This window comes from Rhinatrema bivittatum, chromosome 3 (genome assembly GCF_901001135.1).
Source record: "Rhinatrema bivittatum chromosome 3, aRhiBiv1.1, whole genome shotgun sequence".
Lineage (NCBI taxonomy): Eukaryota > Metazoa > Chordata > Amphibia > Gymnophiona > Rhinatrematidae > Rhinatrema > Rhinatrema bivittatum.
The window spans coordinates 242,289,585-242,311,173 of record NC_042617.1 but is presented as its reverse complement, the minus strand read 5'-3'; the positions used below and the strand labels follow the sequence as shown (position 1 = coordinate 242,311,173).

Here is a 21,589-nt window from a genome sequence, read left to right as displayed (position 1 = left end):
ATAGACCCATACAAACGATGGAAGTCTTACAAATGATCAGTGCGGTCAAAACTGGGAAAGCCCCCTAAAAATCATAGGAGTAGCCCAGATGGCTACTCCTATGATTTTTACAAATGTCTCAGACACCAGGTTGCTGCTCCATTAATAGATTTTTACATCAATGGACTTGCTGATAATAAGTTCCCGCATGTTTTTAATCTCGCACATAGTATGGTACTTCCAAAACCCTGTAAAGACCCACTCATACCTGCGTTATATCGCCCTATCTCGTTACTTAATTGTGATCTCAAAATTTTAGCAAACATTTTGGCCAACCGACTAAATATCCTACTTCCAGCCCTTATATCCAGACACCAAGTGGGGTTCGTTAAGGGGCAGAAAGCCAATCTTAACATTACTAAACTACTTACCACCATGCAAATCTGTCAGACTAAACAAATACCGGCCTTAGCTATAGGATTTGACTCAGAGAAAGCCTTCGTTAGGGTGTCATGGTTCTATCTCTTCTCCGTCCTTCGTAGATATGGCATCAAGGGAGAATTCCTACAATATCTACTCCTTTTGTATGAACAGCCGATATCCCGTATCATTGCCAATAAATTGATCTCTGGGGATATTCATATAGGAAGAGGTGTTCGACAGGGATGTCCCTTATCTCCCCTCTTGTATATATTATCCATTGATTCCCTTCTGAGGAAAATAGAAAACACAAGGAACATAACAGGCTTCGGCACCCACCCGCATATTTTTTAAATAGCTGCGTTTGCAGATGACGTGTTAGTTTTCTTGACTAATCCCGAGGTCTCACTCCCGGAACTGTTAGGGCTGCAAAAACAATTCGGCATGTTCGCAGGTCTGAAAATCAATGAAGAAAAATTGGAAGCCATTGATGTGACTGGTACTTTACAAGATTTGTGGCCATCTCCACTTCCTTTATGCTGGGTGAAAATTGACCTAAAATATTTGGGAATATGTATTCCACTTAAAATTCAGGACTATCCAACCACTATTGGCACAAACAGAGAACTTGAAATGGCAAACATTACCTATCTCCTTGACAGGTCGAGTACAATTGTTCAAAATGGTCCTGATGCCGAAGTGGCTTTATACCATACAAAGGGGTGCACAATTGTGCAACTTGCACACACCGAGCCACGCACCTGCCTCCGTTCCCTCCGAAATTGAAGTGGCTTCAGAGGGAACTTTCCTTCTGCCCCCCCTGCACCTTCCCCTCTCTAACACGCCCCCCAGTCCTACCTAGAACACCCCCCCCCTTACCTTTGTTGAAGAAGTTACGCACGCCGGCCAACGGCCGGCCCACAATCCCGGGCACAGCAGCAAATGGCCGCTGTGCCTGGAGACTCAGGCCATCCCCCGCGCCCCGGACCGCCCACGCCCCATCCATTTTTGCAAGCCCCAGGACATATGCGCGTAACCCTTATAAAATCTGCCCCACAGTGTTTGCAGTACGTAATATATAACCGGTTATATGACAGGACATGGAAAATCTGGCCAACACATTCAGAATTTGCATGTGCACATTATACACTATTTGCACATTCTGGGAATGAAAGGAGTTCCCATTCCTGAAGACCCCTTCCATTTCATGAAGCAACATAAATTTTACATGCATACAATTTGTTGCACCCATCACATTAGGTAGGTTGGCAATGTCATGAAAATCCCATTTGAGGTCCTGCTTTTCATTGTGATATTGAATATAAATCCCAGCTCATTTATGCAGGGCTAGCAGTTTCTGGTGGAAACATATGGAGTAAGTGCTTTGCTCCATCTCACCAATTGCAGTGACTATGTTTTGAGAATACCCATAAGTGAAATAATGTAACAAGCACAGCCTTTTGAAAAACCCGGCTACAGCATGGGACCTAACTACCTGATAATCAGTGTCAGGCTTTAACTCCTTATAAAGGGCCTTAACTACCTCTGAGTTCTAGCAGTAGATGCGGATTCTTTTCCTCTGGTAAGCCCGATAGGGTGGTACTGGATCTGTAGATGTATATGCAGAGTTTTCTCCTTGCTGCCCTCTGTTAATCTTGGCTTTCTCCTCCTTGCCTTCTGCCACCATCAGGAATCCTCTCTTCCTCCTCTTCTTTCTCATTCTCATTGTCCTCTCTACCGCCTGCTGTTCTCCATTTCCTCTATCTCTCCTTTGATCCCTTCTCAGTTCCTCTTGCTTCAACAGCCATATTGCCTCCATCTTAAAACTTATAATATATGCTGATAGCTGAACCATGTATCTAGCATGCATACTTAAAACACCTGGTCTAAGACAGATATAAACAGTTAGAACTTAGTAAGCGCACACCACATCGTGAGTGAAGGAGCACCATACTGTGATATTTTGTATGTTCTCTAAAGCTTCATTTTCATATGATATTCCTTCATTTATATGTGGGTAGATGTTAATTTTTGTATGTACCCACTAACATCTTCTGAGTACAGGTTAGTGTATATATGAGGAACTTATTCCATAATGTGCAAATGTTGTGCATGCTAAATAGCATAGGCATGTATATCAACCTTTAGTGCATAGGCTCCATAGTAGTAGAGTGCATAGTTTTGCCAACTGGTTCCAGATATTCGGGACAGGTTTATCCAGTCCTACTTTTACCCCATTGCATGCAGGCCGTTATTCTGAATTCCCTATTTCATTCCCTAATAAAAGCAAGACTATAAGTACCTGCATACAGGGGCATAAAACTAGGACTGGATCAAACTGTCCTGAAAATCTGGAGCCAGTTGGCAACCCTACGAGTGCAGGACAAGCAAGGTTTTGTGTGACAGTCTGATCTAGAAAGATATGAACTATTCAAGGTGTCAGGTATGCACCAATGAGTTCTTAGCACTGATGGATAAATTTGGATAGCAGTTTTGTTATAAAGTAATATCTTAACTCTCGGATACCTTTTTTTTTTTTTTTGTTATTTTAGGACCTATATTTTGGCTTCTAGTAAAAACTCCACTGCAAGCAGCGCAACCCAGCATATATCTAGCCGTGGCTGAGGAACTTGAAGGTGTATCTGGGAAGTATTTTGATGGGATGAAAGAAAAAAAGCCAGCCCCACAAGCTCAAGATGAAGCAGTTGCTAGAAACCTCTGGGAAATAAGTGCGAAACTTGTGCACCTGGAGGAAACGCAAGCTGCGACCACAGCTGAAAAAAGCTCTGACAGAGTCAGGAAAGATGCACAACCTATAAAATAACTAGAAATGCATTAGACAATCAGCTGTATTTTTTTTTGTATTCCGCAAAATGAATAAAAGCTTGGACGATATAGTAAATAGTACACAGTAACTTTTTCTAAGGGATTTATCTTTAACTTATTCAATGTACATGTCTAAGGATGTAGCTAGAATGCATTTAGATATATTGTTGTGGTTGATTCTGATGCAATGTACAGAAAATTGTGTAATTTTATACATTTAAAGCCTTGCTTACTAAAATAGGGGTGTCAAATTGCAGTCATGGAGATTCCAGTCTGGTTTTCTCCGGTATCTCACAGCCTGCCATTCCACCACCGAACATGGGTGCAGTGGGAGAGGGGAAATGCTGCTGAATGTAGGAAGGCCTCTCTCTCCTTTTCTCACAGAACACTACTACTACTCTGAGGCATGGTGAACTACAGAGCAGGAGGGTAATACATTTTTAATAATTATTATATTTCTAAAGTCAAGCTTCTAGAATGTTTTCCAATTGATTCTAGAGGTCTTTCTTCAAAAGAATCATTTGAATGCTGCTGGGAGATTGCACTGGGACAAGGGAAAGTTTATATATAATTACACCATGTAATTTCTGTGGCTAATTGTTCATTATTATGAATGCCTCTGCATTAGGGCAATGCCTCTCTATATATAATTTTATTTTTTTTTACAATTTAGCTGTATGAAACAAAATGACTGCAAATAGGGATGTATGGTTATATGTGGGGAGTCAGTGTGCAGCTGTAGAAGTATGTGGGGGATTATGGATGTGCAAATAGAATGTAGGAATGTTTCAGAAAAGAATGGAAAATGAACAGTGACTATCATAATGCTTCTGTATTGAACAATGGTGTGACCGTACCTTGACTACTGTGTGCATTCCTGGTCACGCCATCTCAAAAAATAGAAAAGGTAAAGTAAAGGGCAACAAATTATAAAGGGGATGGAACGGCTGCCTTACAAAGAAAGGTTAAACAGCCTAGGGCTCATCAGCTCGGAGAAGATGTGACAAAGGGGTTATGATAGAGGTTTATAAAATCATGAGTAGGGTGCAACAAGTAAATAGTGGACAGTTATTTACCCCTTCAAATTGCACTGAGTAGGGGACATTCCATGAAACTAACAAGTAGCAGATTTAAAACAAATTGGAGAAAATATTTTTTCATTCAGCAAATTATGGAATTTGTTACTGGAGGATGTGGTTAAAGCATTTAGCATAACTAGGCTTAAAAGGGATTTGGACAAGTTCGTGGAGGAAAGTCCATAAACCATTATTAGCCAGGTAGATGTGAGTAGATGTGAGAAAGTTACCACTTTCTCACTGCAAACAGACAGGTCGATACAGTAACGTGCAGTTAAAGATTCCCCGTCTGTAACGTGCTGGGAGCGCACAATACAGACGAGTAAGGCGATTCAGTGATACAGTCTCCAGTTTCATGCGTCCTTAGCGCTTCCTAAAATAGACTCATAACCCTTTCCGCACGCGGCATGTAAATGAACGAAAAAGCTGTATAATGAAGGAATTAGCTATTCCCCTCCGATACTGTAACAGGCGCTGATATTATCTCCTCAGTAACCCGCTGTTTTGCCGCGGCCTTAACGTGTTAGTTTACCGCCTCCCCCTAGTAGGCGTTAGTGTAGTGTAGTGTAGTGTAAAAACATTGCTTACCTGCCCTGGTCCCATCCGGTCTCCGGTCCAGCCCGGTCTCCTGCAGCCCCGTCCGGTCCCCTCCTCCCGAAGCAAAAAAAAAACAAAACGAAAAAGTAGCAAGGCTCGGGCCTGCTACGGCAGCCCCTTCTCCCTTCCTCCCGATTTCGCATGGGTATCCATCCAGGCAGAGGGAGCGGGCGGCGAAACGGCCTCCGGTTCCCTCTGCCTGGATGAACGTACGGCCCCCGCCGGAATGAATGCCCGTGCGATTTTGGCGCTCATGCCATGAGCGCCAAAATCGCACGGCCATTCATTCCAAAATCGCACGCCAAAATCGCACCAAAATCGCACGGCCATTCATTCCAAATCGCACCAAAATGTGTTGACGTAAGCCACAGAAGCCCTTCAGACACTGGCAGTTTGTAGACAGTGGAAGTGGAGCGGGGACTGGCGCGAGTGCCGCAGCGGTGGAAGTTTAAACTTTTTCTTTCTTCCGCAAATCGTTGATGTATCGCTTTTAACCGAGGAGTGTGCGTTCCGTTTCTTCTGTGCCACCAGAGGCCCAACGGGCGGTGCTGTCCGGGAGCGACTGGTAAGTTTCTGCATTAGTCCAGGGGTCTCTCTCGCTCTGCAAGGCGCAATAACAACAAAAATAAGATTGGGCACCAAAATCGCGCGGCCACCGGCAGTGAAGGAATGGCCGTGCGATTTCAGCGCCGAAGGCAGTCACATGCCGTGACGTGACGTCACGGCATGTGACTGCCTTCAGCGCTGAAATCGCACGGCCATTCATCCAGGCAGAGGGAACCGGTGGCGAAAACGGCCCACGGTTCCCTCTGCCTGGATGAATGCACGACCACCCGGCTCCCTCCGCCTGAATTAATACGCACCTGTAAGACCCGGCTGGGTCGCACAGGCGCGCATTAATTCAGTCGGAGGGAGCCGGTGGCGAAAGCGGCCTCCGGCAACCCCCACCGGCAGTGAATGTGCGCCTGTGCGACCCGGCCTCGTTTGAACACGCGCCCACCCGCCCCCCGGATCCCGCTGCCACGCCCACCCAATCGAACACGCGCCTACCCGCCCGCAGCCTCAATCGAACACCTGGCTCCCGCCGCCGGCCGCCTGGACCCACGCCGCTGCCTGGATGACCGCATGAAAGTGACAGGTATTTAAAAATTTTTTTTTTTATAACACTCAGGTTTTTACATATTTTTGGGTTTTTGTTTTTTTTTTACACTTCCTGGTGCCTGTCATTTCAAATGTCATTTGAAATGACAGGTACCAGCGTACCCAGGTTACTGTATAGGCCCTGTATTAAGCGCCTATACAGTAAAATGGGTTACTCGGGCATAACCCTTCCCTAACGCTTTAAAGCCGCAGCATGCATTTGCATGCAATTAGAAGAGAGTAGCAGGCGCTAAGTCAAGAGAACTGTGCGTGCGGGGAGGAAGGGTGCGCCTGACACTGCCGCACTGTTTCTACCGCGGCCTTACTGTATCGACCTGAGAATGTTGGGAATTATTAGAAAGGGAATGGTGAATAAAATGGAAAATGTCATAATGCCTCTGTATCGCTCCATGGAGAGACTGCACCTTGAATACTGTGTACAATTCTGGTCGTCACATCTCAAAAAAGATATAATTGCGATGGAGAAGGTACAGAGAAGGGCTACCAAAATGATAAGGGGAATGGAACAACTCCCCTATGAGGAAAGATTAAAGAGGTTAGGACTTTTCAGCTTGGAGAAGAGACGACTGAGGGGGGATATGATAGAGATGTTTAAAATCATGAGAGGTCTAGAACGGGTAGATGTGAATCGGTTATTTACTCTTTCAGATAGTAGAAAGACTAGGGGGCACTCCATGAAGTTAGCAAGGGGCACATTTAAAACTAATCGGAGAAAGTTATTTTTTACTCAATGCACAATTAAACTCTGGAATTTGTTGCCAGAGGATGTGGTTAGTGCAGTTAGTATAGCTGTGTTTAAAAAAGGATTGGATAAGTTCTTGGAGGAGAAGTCCATTACCTGCTATTAAGTTCACTTAGAGAATAGCCACTGCCGTTAGCAATGGTAACATGGAATAGACTTAGTTTTTGAGTACTTGCCAGGTTCTTATGGCCTGGATTGGCCACTGTTGGAAACAGGATGGCTTGATGGACCCTTGGTCTGACCCAGTATGGCATTTTCTTATGTTCTTATGTTCACTTATCCCTGATAGTCAACAATAAGGAATGGATTTACTCTATAGATTCTTGTGACCTGGATTTGTTATTGTCAGACAGGATGCTGGGCTTGATGGATTGACTCAGTATGGCATGTTCTTGTGTGTGTATGTGTGTGTGTGTATGGGGGAATGAGGGTGCATTAGGGGTGTGTGAGTAAGGGATGTGTGTGTATAGATGTTGGGTTGGTAGGGAATATTTGGGGAATGTGGTTGTGTTTTTAGATGGAGGGCATCGACATTCTGCAGGCTCTGGTTCCCATAAGAAGCAATGTGTATTCTTTGGGAGGCTAAATTCTCTGAATATACTGGCCTGATGTTTCTACTATTCGAATTTGTCAGAAATATTCCTACTTATTTCTTTTTACTGCATGCCAAATTTCTGATCCTTTTTTTGGAGTGTTATTGTTATAGACAGACAAATATGGATCCCTTTTACATAATTCCTTGCAACATTCCATATATTGGAAACCATAAACAAGCATGGAAAGCATGCAGAATCATGGCTGTGGAACTACATTCAAACACAGATTTTTTTTTTTAATTTATGCATTTTAAACATTATTACAAGAAAAACTCTTGCATTGTAATTTGTTAAGGTCATAAATCAGAAATTGTCAACATTCTTAACCAAGACATGAAATAGTTCCAATAGGAAATTTAACATTTATGCCCCTAAAATAATAAAGGAAATACTGGGAGAGCATGCAATTAAGGAGCTACAAAAAAGTAAAATATATTCAAGCAAATATGACATTCTGAATTCAAACCATCGTTTACATTTCTATCGCACACTTTGGAATTAATGAGGGGCACTATGTGAGTTTAGAAAGGACCTTAACTGTAAAGGTTCCATAAATACATACATCTGTTGTTGATATTGCATGCAACATTTACAAGGAAAACAGAGTTTAAACTTAGCTCCAATTTTTACCACCTCCTCTCTCATATTTAGAAATTGTTTCCTTCTAAGCTGTGTTTGTTTAACAAGGTCGGGGTAGCACCATATTCTTTGACCAAAAAATAATATATGACTATTTCTAAAGTAATTTTTAAATATATTATTCCTGTCCATTAACAGGGCAAAAGTTACCAATAGGGGTCTTCTTAAAGTAATCGCCAATTCTTGTGATGAATCCAGTATTGTGGACAAATCAGGTAACACTTGCTCATCATGCCCTCCATCAACTCCTCCTTTAGGATATAGATAATACGCTTTTGTTACCACTGGTTTTAGTTCCTCTGGTATTTCAAAACCTGAGCAACATACAACTTGAATAAATCAAGTGGTGTGACATTTTTTATCACTGGAAAATTTAGGAAGTGCAGGTTATGGACACGTATGTTATTCTCAAGTTTTTCCAATCTTCTGTTCACATCATTATGAGTCAATACCACTGCTGAATGAACTTTCTCCATTTTGGACATTCGATTCTCCATTTTGTTCAAATTTTGTTTCTGCTGGTCAATTTCAGTAGCATTTAGATTCACTTGTTGTTTTACCTCTATAATTTCTTTAGTAAGCCCCAGTATGGCTTTTTCAATCGATTGAAGTGCTCCCCAGATCGTTGTTAAGGATATTTCCTCTGGAGGTTTTGTTAGCTTTAACAGTTTCGGTACCTCCTGCACTCTCACAGCCCCTCCTCCACCCGAAGCAAGACCAGCGTTCTCCACCAGCTCCACGGATCCCAGCCCTTCTGGAAGGTTTTGTCCCTCGGCTTTCCCTGCCTCCTGGGACCTTACCTTCCTCTGGGGCTCTTGAATAGTAAGTCCTCCCTTCATTTCGTGTTTCCCCAAACTCCCCGCTGTCCCTTCTCCGAATACCTCGGACGGTTCAGCAGCTATCTTTCCCTTCTCGCTCTCTTCCGTTTGTCCTGGTGGCGTGGGTCTTGCCGGCGAACCGGGACTCAGCGATGTCTCAGTCAGGGAGAAGCAGTCCCGCTCCAAAGACTGCTCTCCAGCGACCAGGTCTCCCAGTGCTAACAACGGTACAGCGGAGAAAAAAGTTCCAATATGGGGTAGTGTTGTTTGTAGAGGTGTAGAAGTTGTTTCTACACCTCTAACCCGTGCCTTCCGCTTCGTATGAGGCATTGGAACCCAGGAATAAAGTATTAAACAAAGAAATTTAGTAGCGGAGGCTTGGAGCTTCTTTCAACGCGTCTGATCAGAACGCCATCCCAACACAGATTTTTAGAAGGGTGGTGGGTGTCTTACGTTATATCTTGAATATATGCTACACCTCATTATGTTTAATTATCCAGTTGTTGCAATATGTTCGGTCCTTAGTGACCTTTCAAAATTTACAAAGAAAAGAAAAATCTGCTTTCAAAAAGAAGACAAGGCTGTTTCAACATAAAATATTCTGTTTAAGACAATCTTTTGATGTCTTGAACATTTATCCCTGGGCCCTCAATTGTGTTGGAGGAAGAGTGATCCAGGCTTTGAACTCCACAGCCCCAGCTTACAGAGACCTCACACACCTTGCAACATAAAAGAACCAGAACTGTGGGCCTAGTGGCACACGCACCTCAAACTTCCTTACTTTACTCTTTTTACCTTGCTATATCTTATTTGCATGGAAATAAAGTGATACGCGTAACTCACTTTACTTAGAGCTTTTACAAATCTTTGATTTTACGTGGTAATTGAGATTGTTAGGAGTAATGTGCAGCAGATTTTATACAAAAGGAATTTAATTTAAAACTAGAGTCAATAAGGTAACTAGGAAGATAAAGGTAGATTAATTGTAGTGTTTTGAGGGTCATTGCTAGACAAATATAAAATAAATTTATAGATTAAAGGTGCTTTAGGTTAGCTTTGCATCCCTTCATCTTTAGAAATTTTAACTCAATAACAAATCAACAAAATTATGATGCAGGAAGTAGTCCAGCAGCATGAGGGAGGATTTCTAGTCTTTTGCAGTGAGTGTCACATGTATGATTATCTCCCAGCTGGTGATAGGTTATATATGTGCACCTAGCGCAAAGAGCTCCCAGCCCTTATAGAACAAGTCCTATCTCTGGAGGCTGGAATGGCAAATCTGGAGGAGCTAAGGGAGACACAGGGATATATAGAGGACACCTTCAGGGACATAGTAGAGAAGTCCCACCTCCAATCTAGTATTCCTTTTGCTGTCTTGGAGGAAAAAGGTCACCTGGAAGGAGAGCATCACTTTGTTGAAGCAGAAAGCAATCCTGTAGCTAGGACCTGCCCCTCAAGTTGATGTAGCATCCTCTTGCATTGAGGCTAGGTCTCCAGAGGCACATGCCCAGGAGGGAAGGGGAAGGATGGGCATTATAGTTGTTGATTTGAATATTAGGAAGGTTAAGAGCTGGGTGGCTGGTGGATGTGAGGATTACTTGGTAACTTGCCTGCTTGGTGCGAAGGTGGCAGACCCTACGCATCACATAGATAGAATTTTAGATAATGTAGGAGAGGAGCCAGCTGTCTTGGTAAATGTGGGTAACAATGACATAGGAAAGTGCAGGAGGGAGATTCTGGAAGCCAAATATAGCGTTTTAGGTAGAAAGCTGAAATCCAGAAGCTGCAGGGTAGCATTCTCAGAAATGCTCCCCATTCCTTGTGCAGGATTCCAGAGGCAGGCAGAGCTCCAGAGTCTCAATGTATGGAGATGATGGTGCAGGAAAGAAGATTTTAGGTTTGCTAGGAATTGGACTTCATTATATGGGGCTTTTCCAAAGGGCTCGGCTCCTCCTTAACCAGAGTGGAACCAGACTGCTGCCATTAACCTTTAAAAAGGATAAGGCACAACATGTAAACTAGATGATGGGAGAAAGCCGGCAGTTGCTCAGAAGCACAGGGTTTATAATGATGTATCTTTGAAGGATACCAACAGAACAGGGAAAAAAGGGCATCCCAGTAGAGAAGTTGCAATAAATGCCAAAGTGGACCAGGTGTCTTTAAGTTAAGTGCATAAAGATTCCAAATTATCCCTGTCAATTGATGAGCAGGTTGTTAATACAAATAAAAAACACTTGAACTGTCTGTATACAAATGCTAGACGTCTAAAAAAAGAAAAAAAAATAAGATAGGAGAATTAGAGGGAATAGCACTGGATGACAAGGTAGATAGAACTGAATCTCAGAAACCTGGTGGAAGGAGGATAAGGAATGGGACATTGTGATACCAGGATACAAATTATCTTGAAATGATACAATGGTTGAGTTTGGTAGAGCGGTGGCACTATATGTTAAAGAGAGCATTGAGACAAACAGGATAAAGTTATGCAGGAAAAAAAATTGCTATGTTGAATCTTTATGGGTAGGAATTCCAGGTGAAAAGGGGAATAAAATAGTAGTGGGAAGTGTATTACCATTGACCTGGCCAAAAACAACTAACAGGCAATGAAATGTTAAAAGACATTAGAGAAGCTAATAAGTGTTGCGCTCCCGGGCCGGCCGGGACCGCCTCCGCCTACCTGCACCCAGCTCCGGGTTCCCTCTGCCTCGACCAGGCCATGCAGGCCTCGAAACGCGCTGCTGCCGCGCCGACGGAGCTGCCGGCGTCCTCCCGCGGCTGGCCCCGCCCCCTAGCCGCGCGCGCGCGGCTGAGCCCCAGATTTAAAGGGGCCAGCGCGGGGAAGCTCCGCTCCTCCTCTGCTGACGTCAGAAGCTGCAGGGCTACTTAAGCCCTGCAGCTACAAGCCTTCCCTGCCTTGCAACGAGGTTCTCAGGTCCTGCCTGCTCCCAGTTGCTCCGTTCCTGCTTCTTCTCTTCGTCTCCTGGTTCCTGACTCGGATCGGCTTCGGTGACTCCCTGGTTCCTGACTCGGCCTTGGCTTTCGACGATTCTCTGCTTCTGACCCCGGACCGGCTTACGTTGATTCTCTGGCTTCTGACCCCGGACTGGCTTACGGTGAACCTCTGGCTTCTGACCCCGGACCGGCTTACGTTGACTCTTCGGCTCTCGACCTCGGACTGGCTTACGGTGATCCATTGGTTCCTGACTCTGGACTGGCGAACGACGACCCCTCGGCACTCAACCTTGGACTTCATCAGATTCGGCCCCCGCGGGCCCTCCTAAGTCCCAGCGGCCGGGTTCCTACGGGCTCCTCCTGGGGGGACTCCGGCTTCCAGGGTGAATCTCCTAAGTCCCAGCGGCCGAACTCCTACGAGCTCCTCTCGGGGGAGGATCGGCTTCCAGGGCGAAGACCTTCCCACCACAGTGCTGGCTTCATCGTCTCCGTCTTCCGCGCCAAAGCCCTTGGTCGCATAGGGCTCCCAGAGTTCCTCCTGCGGCCAGCTACGAGTCTGTCCTTGCCGCCTCCCGGTCGGGGCCACTGCTCCTACCACCTTCAGCAATTCATCCTCTGGTTCCGATCGGCCCAAGGGTCCACGAGTTCAACAATAAGATCAGCAGCACAGTATGGTTGATTTCAGTTAACCCAGTATTGCCTGGGAGAATGACAATCCTGTACATGGTGGAGAGGTAACATTCCAGGATGAAATAAATGACTGCTTCATGGAGCAGCTGGTACAAGAACCAACAAGAGGGGAAACCATTTTAGACCTAGTCCTTAGTGAAACACAGAATTTAGTGCAAGAGGTAACAATGTTGGAGCCACTTAGCAATAGTGATCACAACATTATCAGATTTGACAATCACTGGAGGGAGCGTACTAAAGCATTTAACTTTCAAAAAGGTGACTCTGAGAAAATGAAAATGTTTAGGAAAAAACTGAAAAGGAACAACTGCAAAGATTAAGGGCTGTATTTTAAAAGCCCTCCGCGCGCAGGGCCTATTTTGTAAAGGCCCGACGATGCGCGTAAAGCCCCGAGACCTGTCCAAGTCCCAGGGTTTTACAAAAGGGGTGGTCCGGGAGTGAGGTGGGGGTGGGGCCAGAGGCCTCCGGCACAGCAGCCATTTGCCGCTGTGTTGGAGGATCAAGTGCCAGCAGGCTGACGGTGCGAGCAACTTGCGCCTGCCTGGAGGCTATATGTAAGATGTAAGAAATATACCCGTGCCAGAAATGACATTCAAAGGTGATGATTCAGAGGAACTGAAACAATTCTCAGTGAACCTGGAAGAACTATTAGGGCAAATTGATAAACTAAAGAGTAGTAAATCACCTGGATCAGATGGTATACATTCCAGAGTGCTGAAAGAACAGAGAAATGAAATTGCAGACTTTCTATTGGAAATTTGTAAACTATCAATAACATTGTCTATGGTACCTGAAGATTGGAGGGTTGCCAATGTAATACCAATTTTTAAAAAGGGATCAAGGGGTGAAACTAAAGACCAGTGAGTCAGGAAACTTCAGTCCAGTGAGCCTGATGTCTGTGCCAGGCAAAATGGTAGAAACTATCATAAAGAATAAAATTGCTGAACTTATAGATAGGCATAGTTAATGCCAACATGGATTTAGCCTCACAAATTTGTTTTATATTTTGAGGGTGTAAATAAATGTGGAAAAAGCTGAGCCAGTTGATATAGTGTATCTGGATTTTCAGAAAGCATTTGACCAAGTCCTCATGAGAGACTTCTTAGGAAATTAAAAAGTCATGGAAAGCAGTTATAATTTGGATTGCTCTTCCCTACATGCATCACTTTGCACTTGTTCACATTAAATGTCATCTGCCATTTGGATGCCCAGTCTCCCAGTCGTGCAAGGTCCTCTTGCAATTTCTCACAGTCCTCTTGTGATTTAACAACTTTAAATAGTTTTATATCATGAGCAAGCTTGATCACCTCACTTGTCAGTTACATATCTAGATCATTTATGAATATGTTAAAAAGCAGCAGTTCTTATACAGATCCCTGGGGTACTCCTCTAGTTACCTTTTTCCATTGAGAAAAATGGCCATTTAGCCCTACTCTGTTTTCTGTCTTTTAACCAGTTCTCAATCCGTAAGAGAACATTCTCTCCTATCCCATGACATTTTAATTTCCTCAAGTCTCTCATTTGTTGCATTGGAACTGCAACTGTTGAAGTTATGTATCTAGAACCCAGAATTTGCATTCTCAGTAATTAACCTTAAGTAATGGTTTGGAACTTGTACTACTACAACTACTGAAGTTACACATTTAGTAATATGGGTTGCCAGGACTGATGCCCATGCCCGCCCCTTCACAACAAATAAATAAACAACGGAATTGGGATCAAACAGGCCGCAGCTTTATTACCAACACCCAGGAGCCCGAGCCAGAAATCCATATTTATTTATTTATTTATTTATTTAACAGTTTTTTATACCGACCTTCTTAGTAAATTACCATATCGGATCGGTTTACAGATTAACAAAAGGGAAAAACAACAAGAGTAACAAATCCACGTAAACGAAAGATAACAATAAGTAGGAATAAGTCAAAAATTACAATCAACAAGGGGAGAGAACTTGGAAGCTTGCAACAAGCTGGAAGGAAGATAGGCAGGTAAAAGAAATTTTACCATAGAAAGTACAAGTTAAAAACTTAGACGGTGTTTTAACCTTAATGACTCAGAGTCCATTTATTCCTTCATTGAAAAATGGAGTGCCAGACCGAGTAGCAATGAAGGCCAACTATTGATTGTCTGGTTCAGGGAAGGCTTGTTGAAAGAGCCAGGTCTTAAGTCCTTTTCTGAAAGTTAAAAGGCATGGCTCCAGTCTGAGGTTTGATGGGATAACAATAAAACTTACCCCACCGCCCATCCGCCACTACCCAGCAAGACAGGCACCAGCAGGCTAACCCAGCCTGTATGAAGTGACATCAATAGAGTGATCCGACGACCCCGCCACACCCAGCAAGGAGCTGAGCATGTCGATCCCCGCCACTGTCCAGCAAGGAGTCATACCAGAAAGAACTGCACACAGTTGTTCTGCTAGGAATCCCTGACATGACACTTGTCAAGTCAGACAACCATTAACCAAGGCTTAACCCAATCTGCTTGGGCTACCCGCCACAGACGCAGGTAAGAATTACCTGTGACCCCAAAGATGCAGCCAGGATCCCCTCCAGAGGATGCATCCCAAGGTTTCCTGTATTGAGTTCAAGAATAGGTCCATTCCAATAAAGGAAAAGTGGACCCCATCCCACCTAAACAGACCACCCCTCCAGGTCCCAGGACCAATCATGTCTGATATGAAAGCCACCCATAGCAGCCAACCACAAACCAATCTGCTGATTAGCCTTAGCACGACTGCGACACCAAATTTTGTTGGCAATTGCAGCAGGCAAAAGGATAGAAATGGACATAAAGTCCCTGTGAACCATGCTAATGAACTTGCGGCCAGACATTTTGTCCCAGTCATTACCCCCCGAGATGAATAACTAAAACATGTGAATGACTGAGCCAAGCAAGCCCCCAACGCAAGCAAGGCAGCAACTCTCCCCAACGCATTCCCCTCCACCCAGCCAGCAAACATTTACTCCCAGACCCTCCAAAAGGCACCAAAAAAGGCAAGGATGAAGGCAAGATGGAACAAACAACACTCATAATAGCCATCACAAATACTGGACAAAACCTCCCACAATTTGGTCAAGATATCGTGGGTAATGAGTAAACGCTTATCTTGTTCAGGAGCGGAACTGCGAGACCACCCCAACAGTAAACGACAGATCAGGAACCTCCCTATGGGAAAGCCCCAACCATGGGCCCTCATGAAGAAGGAGAACTCCAATAGCTGCCTAGAGACGGAAGCCCTCGAAGCCCCACCAGCTCTGGCACTTTCAATAAATTGCACAATGAGCCCGTCCAAAACCGGACCCCACTGCCAACCCAAATTTGCAAGGAAGGACACAAACTCGCTCAACAAGTCTGAGACTAGCATACATTTGGCAGATCGTTTATTTATAACTTCCACTACACCAAGGTTATCGCACCAGAACACTCCCCTCCTGTCCCGGAAGTGCGAACCCCAAAGAAAAACTGAAACCACAATAGGGAACAATTCTAGGAAAGTAATGTTCTTAGTGACACCAGTAGCTTTCCTTTCCTCATGGTGGCGCTGCACACCAGGAGCCCTGAAAATTGGCAACGAAACCAACCGATCCTGCCACGTCAGTAAACAATTCCAAATTGTGATTTGAAACAAACTCATTTTGCCACAACAAACAACCGTTAAAGTCCAGAAAGAAAATGATCCCAGATTCGCAAGTCTTCGCACATCTGCTGGGTTATGCGAATGCGATGACTGCTCTTCCTCACACCGGAGATTCCGAAAGTCAACCTGTGCAGGAAAACCCTAGCCATGGGGATTACATGACAAGCAAAGTTCAAGCTGCCCACTAAAGACTGCATCTGACGCAAGGTCAACTTCTTAGAAAGCAGTGCCCTGGCCACGAGATCCCTCATGGCCACCACCTTCTGCACTGGTAACCACAAAATCATTTCAACTGAATCCAACTCAATACCGAGGAAAGCCAAATGAATACAAGGTCCCTCTGCCTTACCCTCATCAATAGGGATACAAAAATCAGCGGCAGTCACCTGAAAACAATGCAGTGCAAGCAAATCGACGAAGCCGAGTCGCCCACAAACCAAAAATCATCCAAATAGTGAACAATGTTTACAGCACCAGCCCTTTCAGCAACTACCCAGTGGAAGAATGAACTAAAAGCTTCAAAATAAGCACACACGATTGAACACCTCATGGGCAAGCATCTATCAAAATGGAATGCTTTTTGAAAACAAAAAACCAACAGAAGGAGCAGCCAGAAGGCGGACTTATGTCCACCTTTGCCATCAAGGCCCCTTTGCCACAGCAGCGGACCACTGCTCATTCAAAAGAAGCATACCATATGGTGCAAAGATCTCTGGGAATGTAAACATTGACAGAATTGCCTTCCGGAAATGAAAGATTATGAATCATATGGAACTTTCCTGGCTTCTTCTTTGGAACTACCGATAAAAGCGACAGAACCATATCTAGGAATGGGGGAACCGGGAAAGGACCCGCAATTCTACCCGACTCGATCTCACTTTGCAACTTGGCAGCTACCACATGAGACAATTTCCGAACCAATGGGCAATTCTGCCCCCATCCCCACAAAAGGAATGTGAAAACCATATTCAAAACCGTGAAACAGAAGAAAGGTAGCCTCTGTTTTTGGGTACCTCCCCAACAAAGGCAGTATGGCCTTAACATGAATGGGGGTGGGAGTCCTCTCGAATATCTCATGTAGGGGTACTTTTGGCAGCGACCACGCCGAGACTCCCATTGCTGGATCGCTTCAGACATTTAGAGGTGTGATGATCGACCCGCAGCTGAAACAAGCATGCTTGAATTTACAATTGGGGAACTTGCAGGCCATCTGATTATACCTCCAGCAAACATCCGATAAGCCAGCCCCCGATTGACCACCAGTCATTGAACCTGCCCCAGTCTGAAAGGACCGCCCGCCAGACCCACTGGTAACTCCGGTAACGTTACCACCGCCGGAGGACCCAGACTTAGAATTCATCTGGGTCAACCACAACCCGACATCTCTGGTACCCAGGTCATGAATTTGTTCTCTTCCATCTGATCCCTAAAATGCTCATCATAATTGAGCCAAGTTGTACATGCGACTAGCAGCCAAGATGGCATACACATACGCGAGGGCAGGATCGTGATGGCCCACCACACTAGCTAACGGAAGGAAGGAATGGATCCAATTGAGGATATTACAAGCAACCCTCCTTTGCGTCCCAGGAAATCTCTCAACAGTCCCCCTTTTTCCTCTTCTCTCTCCACTTTCCCCTGAGGCCCTCCAACAGCTGGAAAATATCTATATACTTATGCTGTCTGATCTTCTTTCGAAGGGACTTAGGAACATCCTCCCACAATTCAGACAGGCTAACCAACACAGGCGCTCCTCTATCGTGCCCTATCTCACTAGATCCACCTTTCTCATTAGAGCCTGCAGGCAGGGGACCAGAAGATGATGAAGAAGAGGAAGAAAAATCCGAGGAACTAGATCTGAAATGCTTCTTACACCGGGACGTCTCCCGCTTCTTAGAAATAGAAGAGTTGGGGCAGACGGCTCCAAAAACCCCACCTGTGAAGCTGAAGCATGTTTGCTCAAGCTAGCAACCCCACCTCTGGACCAAGCCAGAAATTGGACCTGGAGCAGACCCATCCCTCAGTGCCAGGAATAGCAGATGACTCACCAGGCTGCCTGCTGGTCGGACCAACCCCACTGGAATTCAGATCTGCAGTACCAGACGTAGTCACTGCCGCAGAGACTGAAATCCCCTTGCGAAGGTCCAGGGCCATCAACGGGATCCCCAGCCGGATACTCCTGTGAAAGAGAAGGAACAGCAGAAACCGCAGGACCAGTAGCCCCAGGTACCACCGGACCCCCTGAGGACCCTGGAGAACCGTCGGAAGAGAAAGGCCAATGCCAAGGGCCCAGGCTGAAGGAGGTTAAAGCCGGGACCCCCTGCCATGGGCCAGAAGAGGAGCACCAAGGGAATCCATGAGGAGGAGGAAACCTCCCTTGAGGATAGCAGCCGGGCCATGGAGCCAGAGGACCCTCTCCCCAGGCTGGAAAATAGGGACCCCATTTGTCCCATAGACCCCTGAGATATCCCGGAACCCCACCAGCACCGCACCAATCACCGGACAAATCGGGGCCAGGAGCAGGAATGGAACCATCCGTTCCAAGAGAAGCCTCCGCCCTGGGATATTGAAGGCCCCAACCAGGAGACCCACACCACTCAAACCGTCCACCAGGGCCACCTCGATCACAACCCTGCACGCACCCAGGACCTGGCTCTGATGCATGTGCTAGCCCTGACTGCAAAGCATGGAGGAACAGCACTCCAGCAGCTGCATTACCCCCAGCTTCAGCACCAGACAGTTCTGTGTGTGAAGCTGAAGCAGGAGCTGCTGCTGGGAAAGACAGCCCGCAAATCTTGTGAGAAGGAGGAGGAAGGCCGCCTTGAGACTGTGCGTCGGGAACAGGAGAGGCCGAAGAAGCACCTGCCCTCTTCCTAACAGCAGCGCTCTTGCTGCTGCGTACCCGGGCACACGGTTCTTCCCTTGGAGCCGGCAGAACTGACCGCCCCATCAGAGTGCGGCGAAAACGGAGCGCCCCGACCTCGCACAACCTCTGCTGAGCCCTCAAGGCTCACCGCTGCGGGAGTAGCACCACTACTTGCACTGCTGTGGACCTCCTCCAACAGCACCAAAATTGCCTCCTCACATGGCATCACCACCTCCTCCAACTCCATCGGCCACCAGAACGCTGATCATGGTAAGCGGTAGACCTTGAAATGAGATGCAGACTACCCCAGACCTAAAGGAAGCAATCGGTTCCCACAGTCCCAGGTTGTTTGAATTTCTATCACCAAATCACTGTGCCAAAGGCTGCTAACAGGCTAACGAACTTCTCCAAAACACCCCCCCTCCCCACGTTTACACCCCAGCCCACCAGGCTTGCCATAAGCGAGCTTGGCACCATATTACAATGGCCAGGCAGGTACAGGACCTGCCTGACCTCCCAAATCCAGAGCTTGACTAGTTGCTAATTGACTTTGTCTGGTGCTTTGGAAACTTTGGTCTGGCATCTGCTCAGGTTGTACATTTAAGACCCAGAAGTGGAACTTTACTAATTCATTTTGCTTTGTGTGTTGAAGACTATGGCATTGCAATTGTTTTACCTTATGTAAAAAAATTATGTAGTGGAACCCCCCCCCGAAGTTGAGCGTTTCTTAAGCAATCTTAAGGCAGGCTTTAAAAATGGTATCACTGCTATGACTGGAGGTTAAGTAAGTCATTGAATAAAAAGGATTTAGAATTGTTATTGGGGGTTGAGAGAACAGAGTCCATGGGGGAAAGTGTTATAGCATTACAGGAATCAATACTGAGGGATGGAAGACCAGTTTAACACATTCTTAGGCAGGAAAAGGCCTATAATGTAGAGAGGAGATTCTAGAAATTAGAAACTTACTGACCTAAGAGCATTCCACCTCCTTTAAAACTGAAGGACTCCAGAGAGTGAAACTGCCAGGCCTGATAACCAAGATTAGCTCACAGAGACATGATTGCAGCATCTCAAACCCCAGCCTTCTTACAGGGGAGAGAGAAGGGGCTGAAAGAGAAGAGAGAGAGGTAGGATGCTGGAGGGTGAGTGGCTGGAATCAGGAAGAAAAAGTAGGGTGCCAAGAAGAGATGCCTGGTCATAGTTTTTGTTGGGGAGGGGCATATTATGTTGGGGCCTTCGTTGTTTTTCTTGGAGTCAGCCCTCTTTTCTTCCCCCAACAGCATTGTACTTCCCTCCCTTATCCACCTCTTCCCTGAGCCCCTCTCTCCATCCTTGCTTCCTTCTGCCTGCCATCCCCTCTTCTTCCTTCTCCCTCCTGCCTCCACCCCTAATCTCTACCCATACCCCAACCCCCCTCCCCCCACAAGAAAACCAACAAAGGCTTGGCAGGTTCAACATAGTATCATATTATGTTGGGGCCATAGAGCCTTCATTGTTTTTCTTGGGGGCAGATTTTCCTTCCTAGCCCTCAAACCTCTCCTGCCTCCCCTTCAGCCCTGTCCTCTTTCTCTTCAGCACCCCACCTATATCCCCAACCCCATTCTCCTTCAGCATCCCATCTCTCTCCCTCTCCTTCTTGCTTTCTCCGTCTCCCCTCTTCAGCACCTACATCTCTCCTTAATCCACCCCTTCTCTCCACTTCAGTATCCCACATCCCTCCCCTCATCTCCATTCCCTCTTACTCTCACCCATTGTCCCATCCCTCTTCTTCTCCCTTTGGCCTCCCCTTCTCTCTGCTCCCATTCCTCTTCCTGTTGTTCTCTCCCTCCTGCCTCCATTCCTACCCACTCCTCACAAGAAAAACGGCAAAGGCTGAGTGGCCCTCATATTGTGTGGGCACCGCCATGACTTTGTCGTTTTTCTTGTGGGGTGTGTTATGTAACATAACTGCCCTCACGCCCCACAAGAAAAATGACTGGTGCATAGCTTAGTCTAGGGGAAAATGCATGTCTGGTTCTAGTGCTCCAGTGTTGCATTGCATGCAGAGTCTGGCTTCTTGAGGTTACCATTATAGTTTTTGCTGCATATTTCTGTTTTTAATTTGTGATTACTTATTTTGTATTTTTGAGGGTTGTTTTGCATGTGTGATTTAGGTGAGGTATTCTGCTATCATGTAGTTTCTGTGTAGAATCTGTAGTAGTCTTGTTTATTATGTTTTCCCAACAGGAGGGGGTAGATATTCAAAAGTTTTCCAGATTTCTAAGTTAGCCGGATAGACATATCCGGCTAACTTAGAAAGGATATTCAGCAGCATGGCTATGCTGCTGGAGATCCCCATAGTAAGTGGATAAGTCTTAGCCGTCTAAATTTAGACCTGCTCAGTAGCAGGTCTAACTTAGCCGGATAGGTTAAGTGCCTAACACTGAATATCGCTACTTAAATGGATAACTTATCCGGTTAAGTAGTACCACCCGGATCCACCCACTGCCTGCCCACAATTTATCCAGCTATCTAGCGGCCGCTGAACATAACCAGATATTCAACAGCCATTAGATAACTGGATCGGCAGATTTGATGGGCCATATGG

The 21,589-nt window shown here is 45.7% G+C and overlaps 1 protein-coding gene across 8 annotated transcripts in view; it reads left to right on the top strand.

Annotated features, from left to right (window-relative positions):
* The window catches only part of RDH13 (retinol dehydrogenase 13), a 91,331-nt gene extending 88,037 nt beyond the window's left edge, over positions 1-3,294 (top strand). For 7 of the 8 annotated variants that reach the window (XM_029594361.1, XM_029594359.1, XM_029594357.1 and 4 more), the window contains one exon: positions 2,952-3,294. In XM_029594361.1, coding sequence (XP_029450221.1) covers positions 2,952-3,223 — 272 coding nt within the window. In that variant the 3' untranslated portion in view covers positions 3,224-3,294. The remainder of the gene's footprint in view (positions 1-2,951) is intronic. The other variant, XM_029594358.1, reaches the window with a different exon arrangement.
* The last annotated feature ends 18,295 nt before the right edge of the window (positions 3,295-21,589 follow it).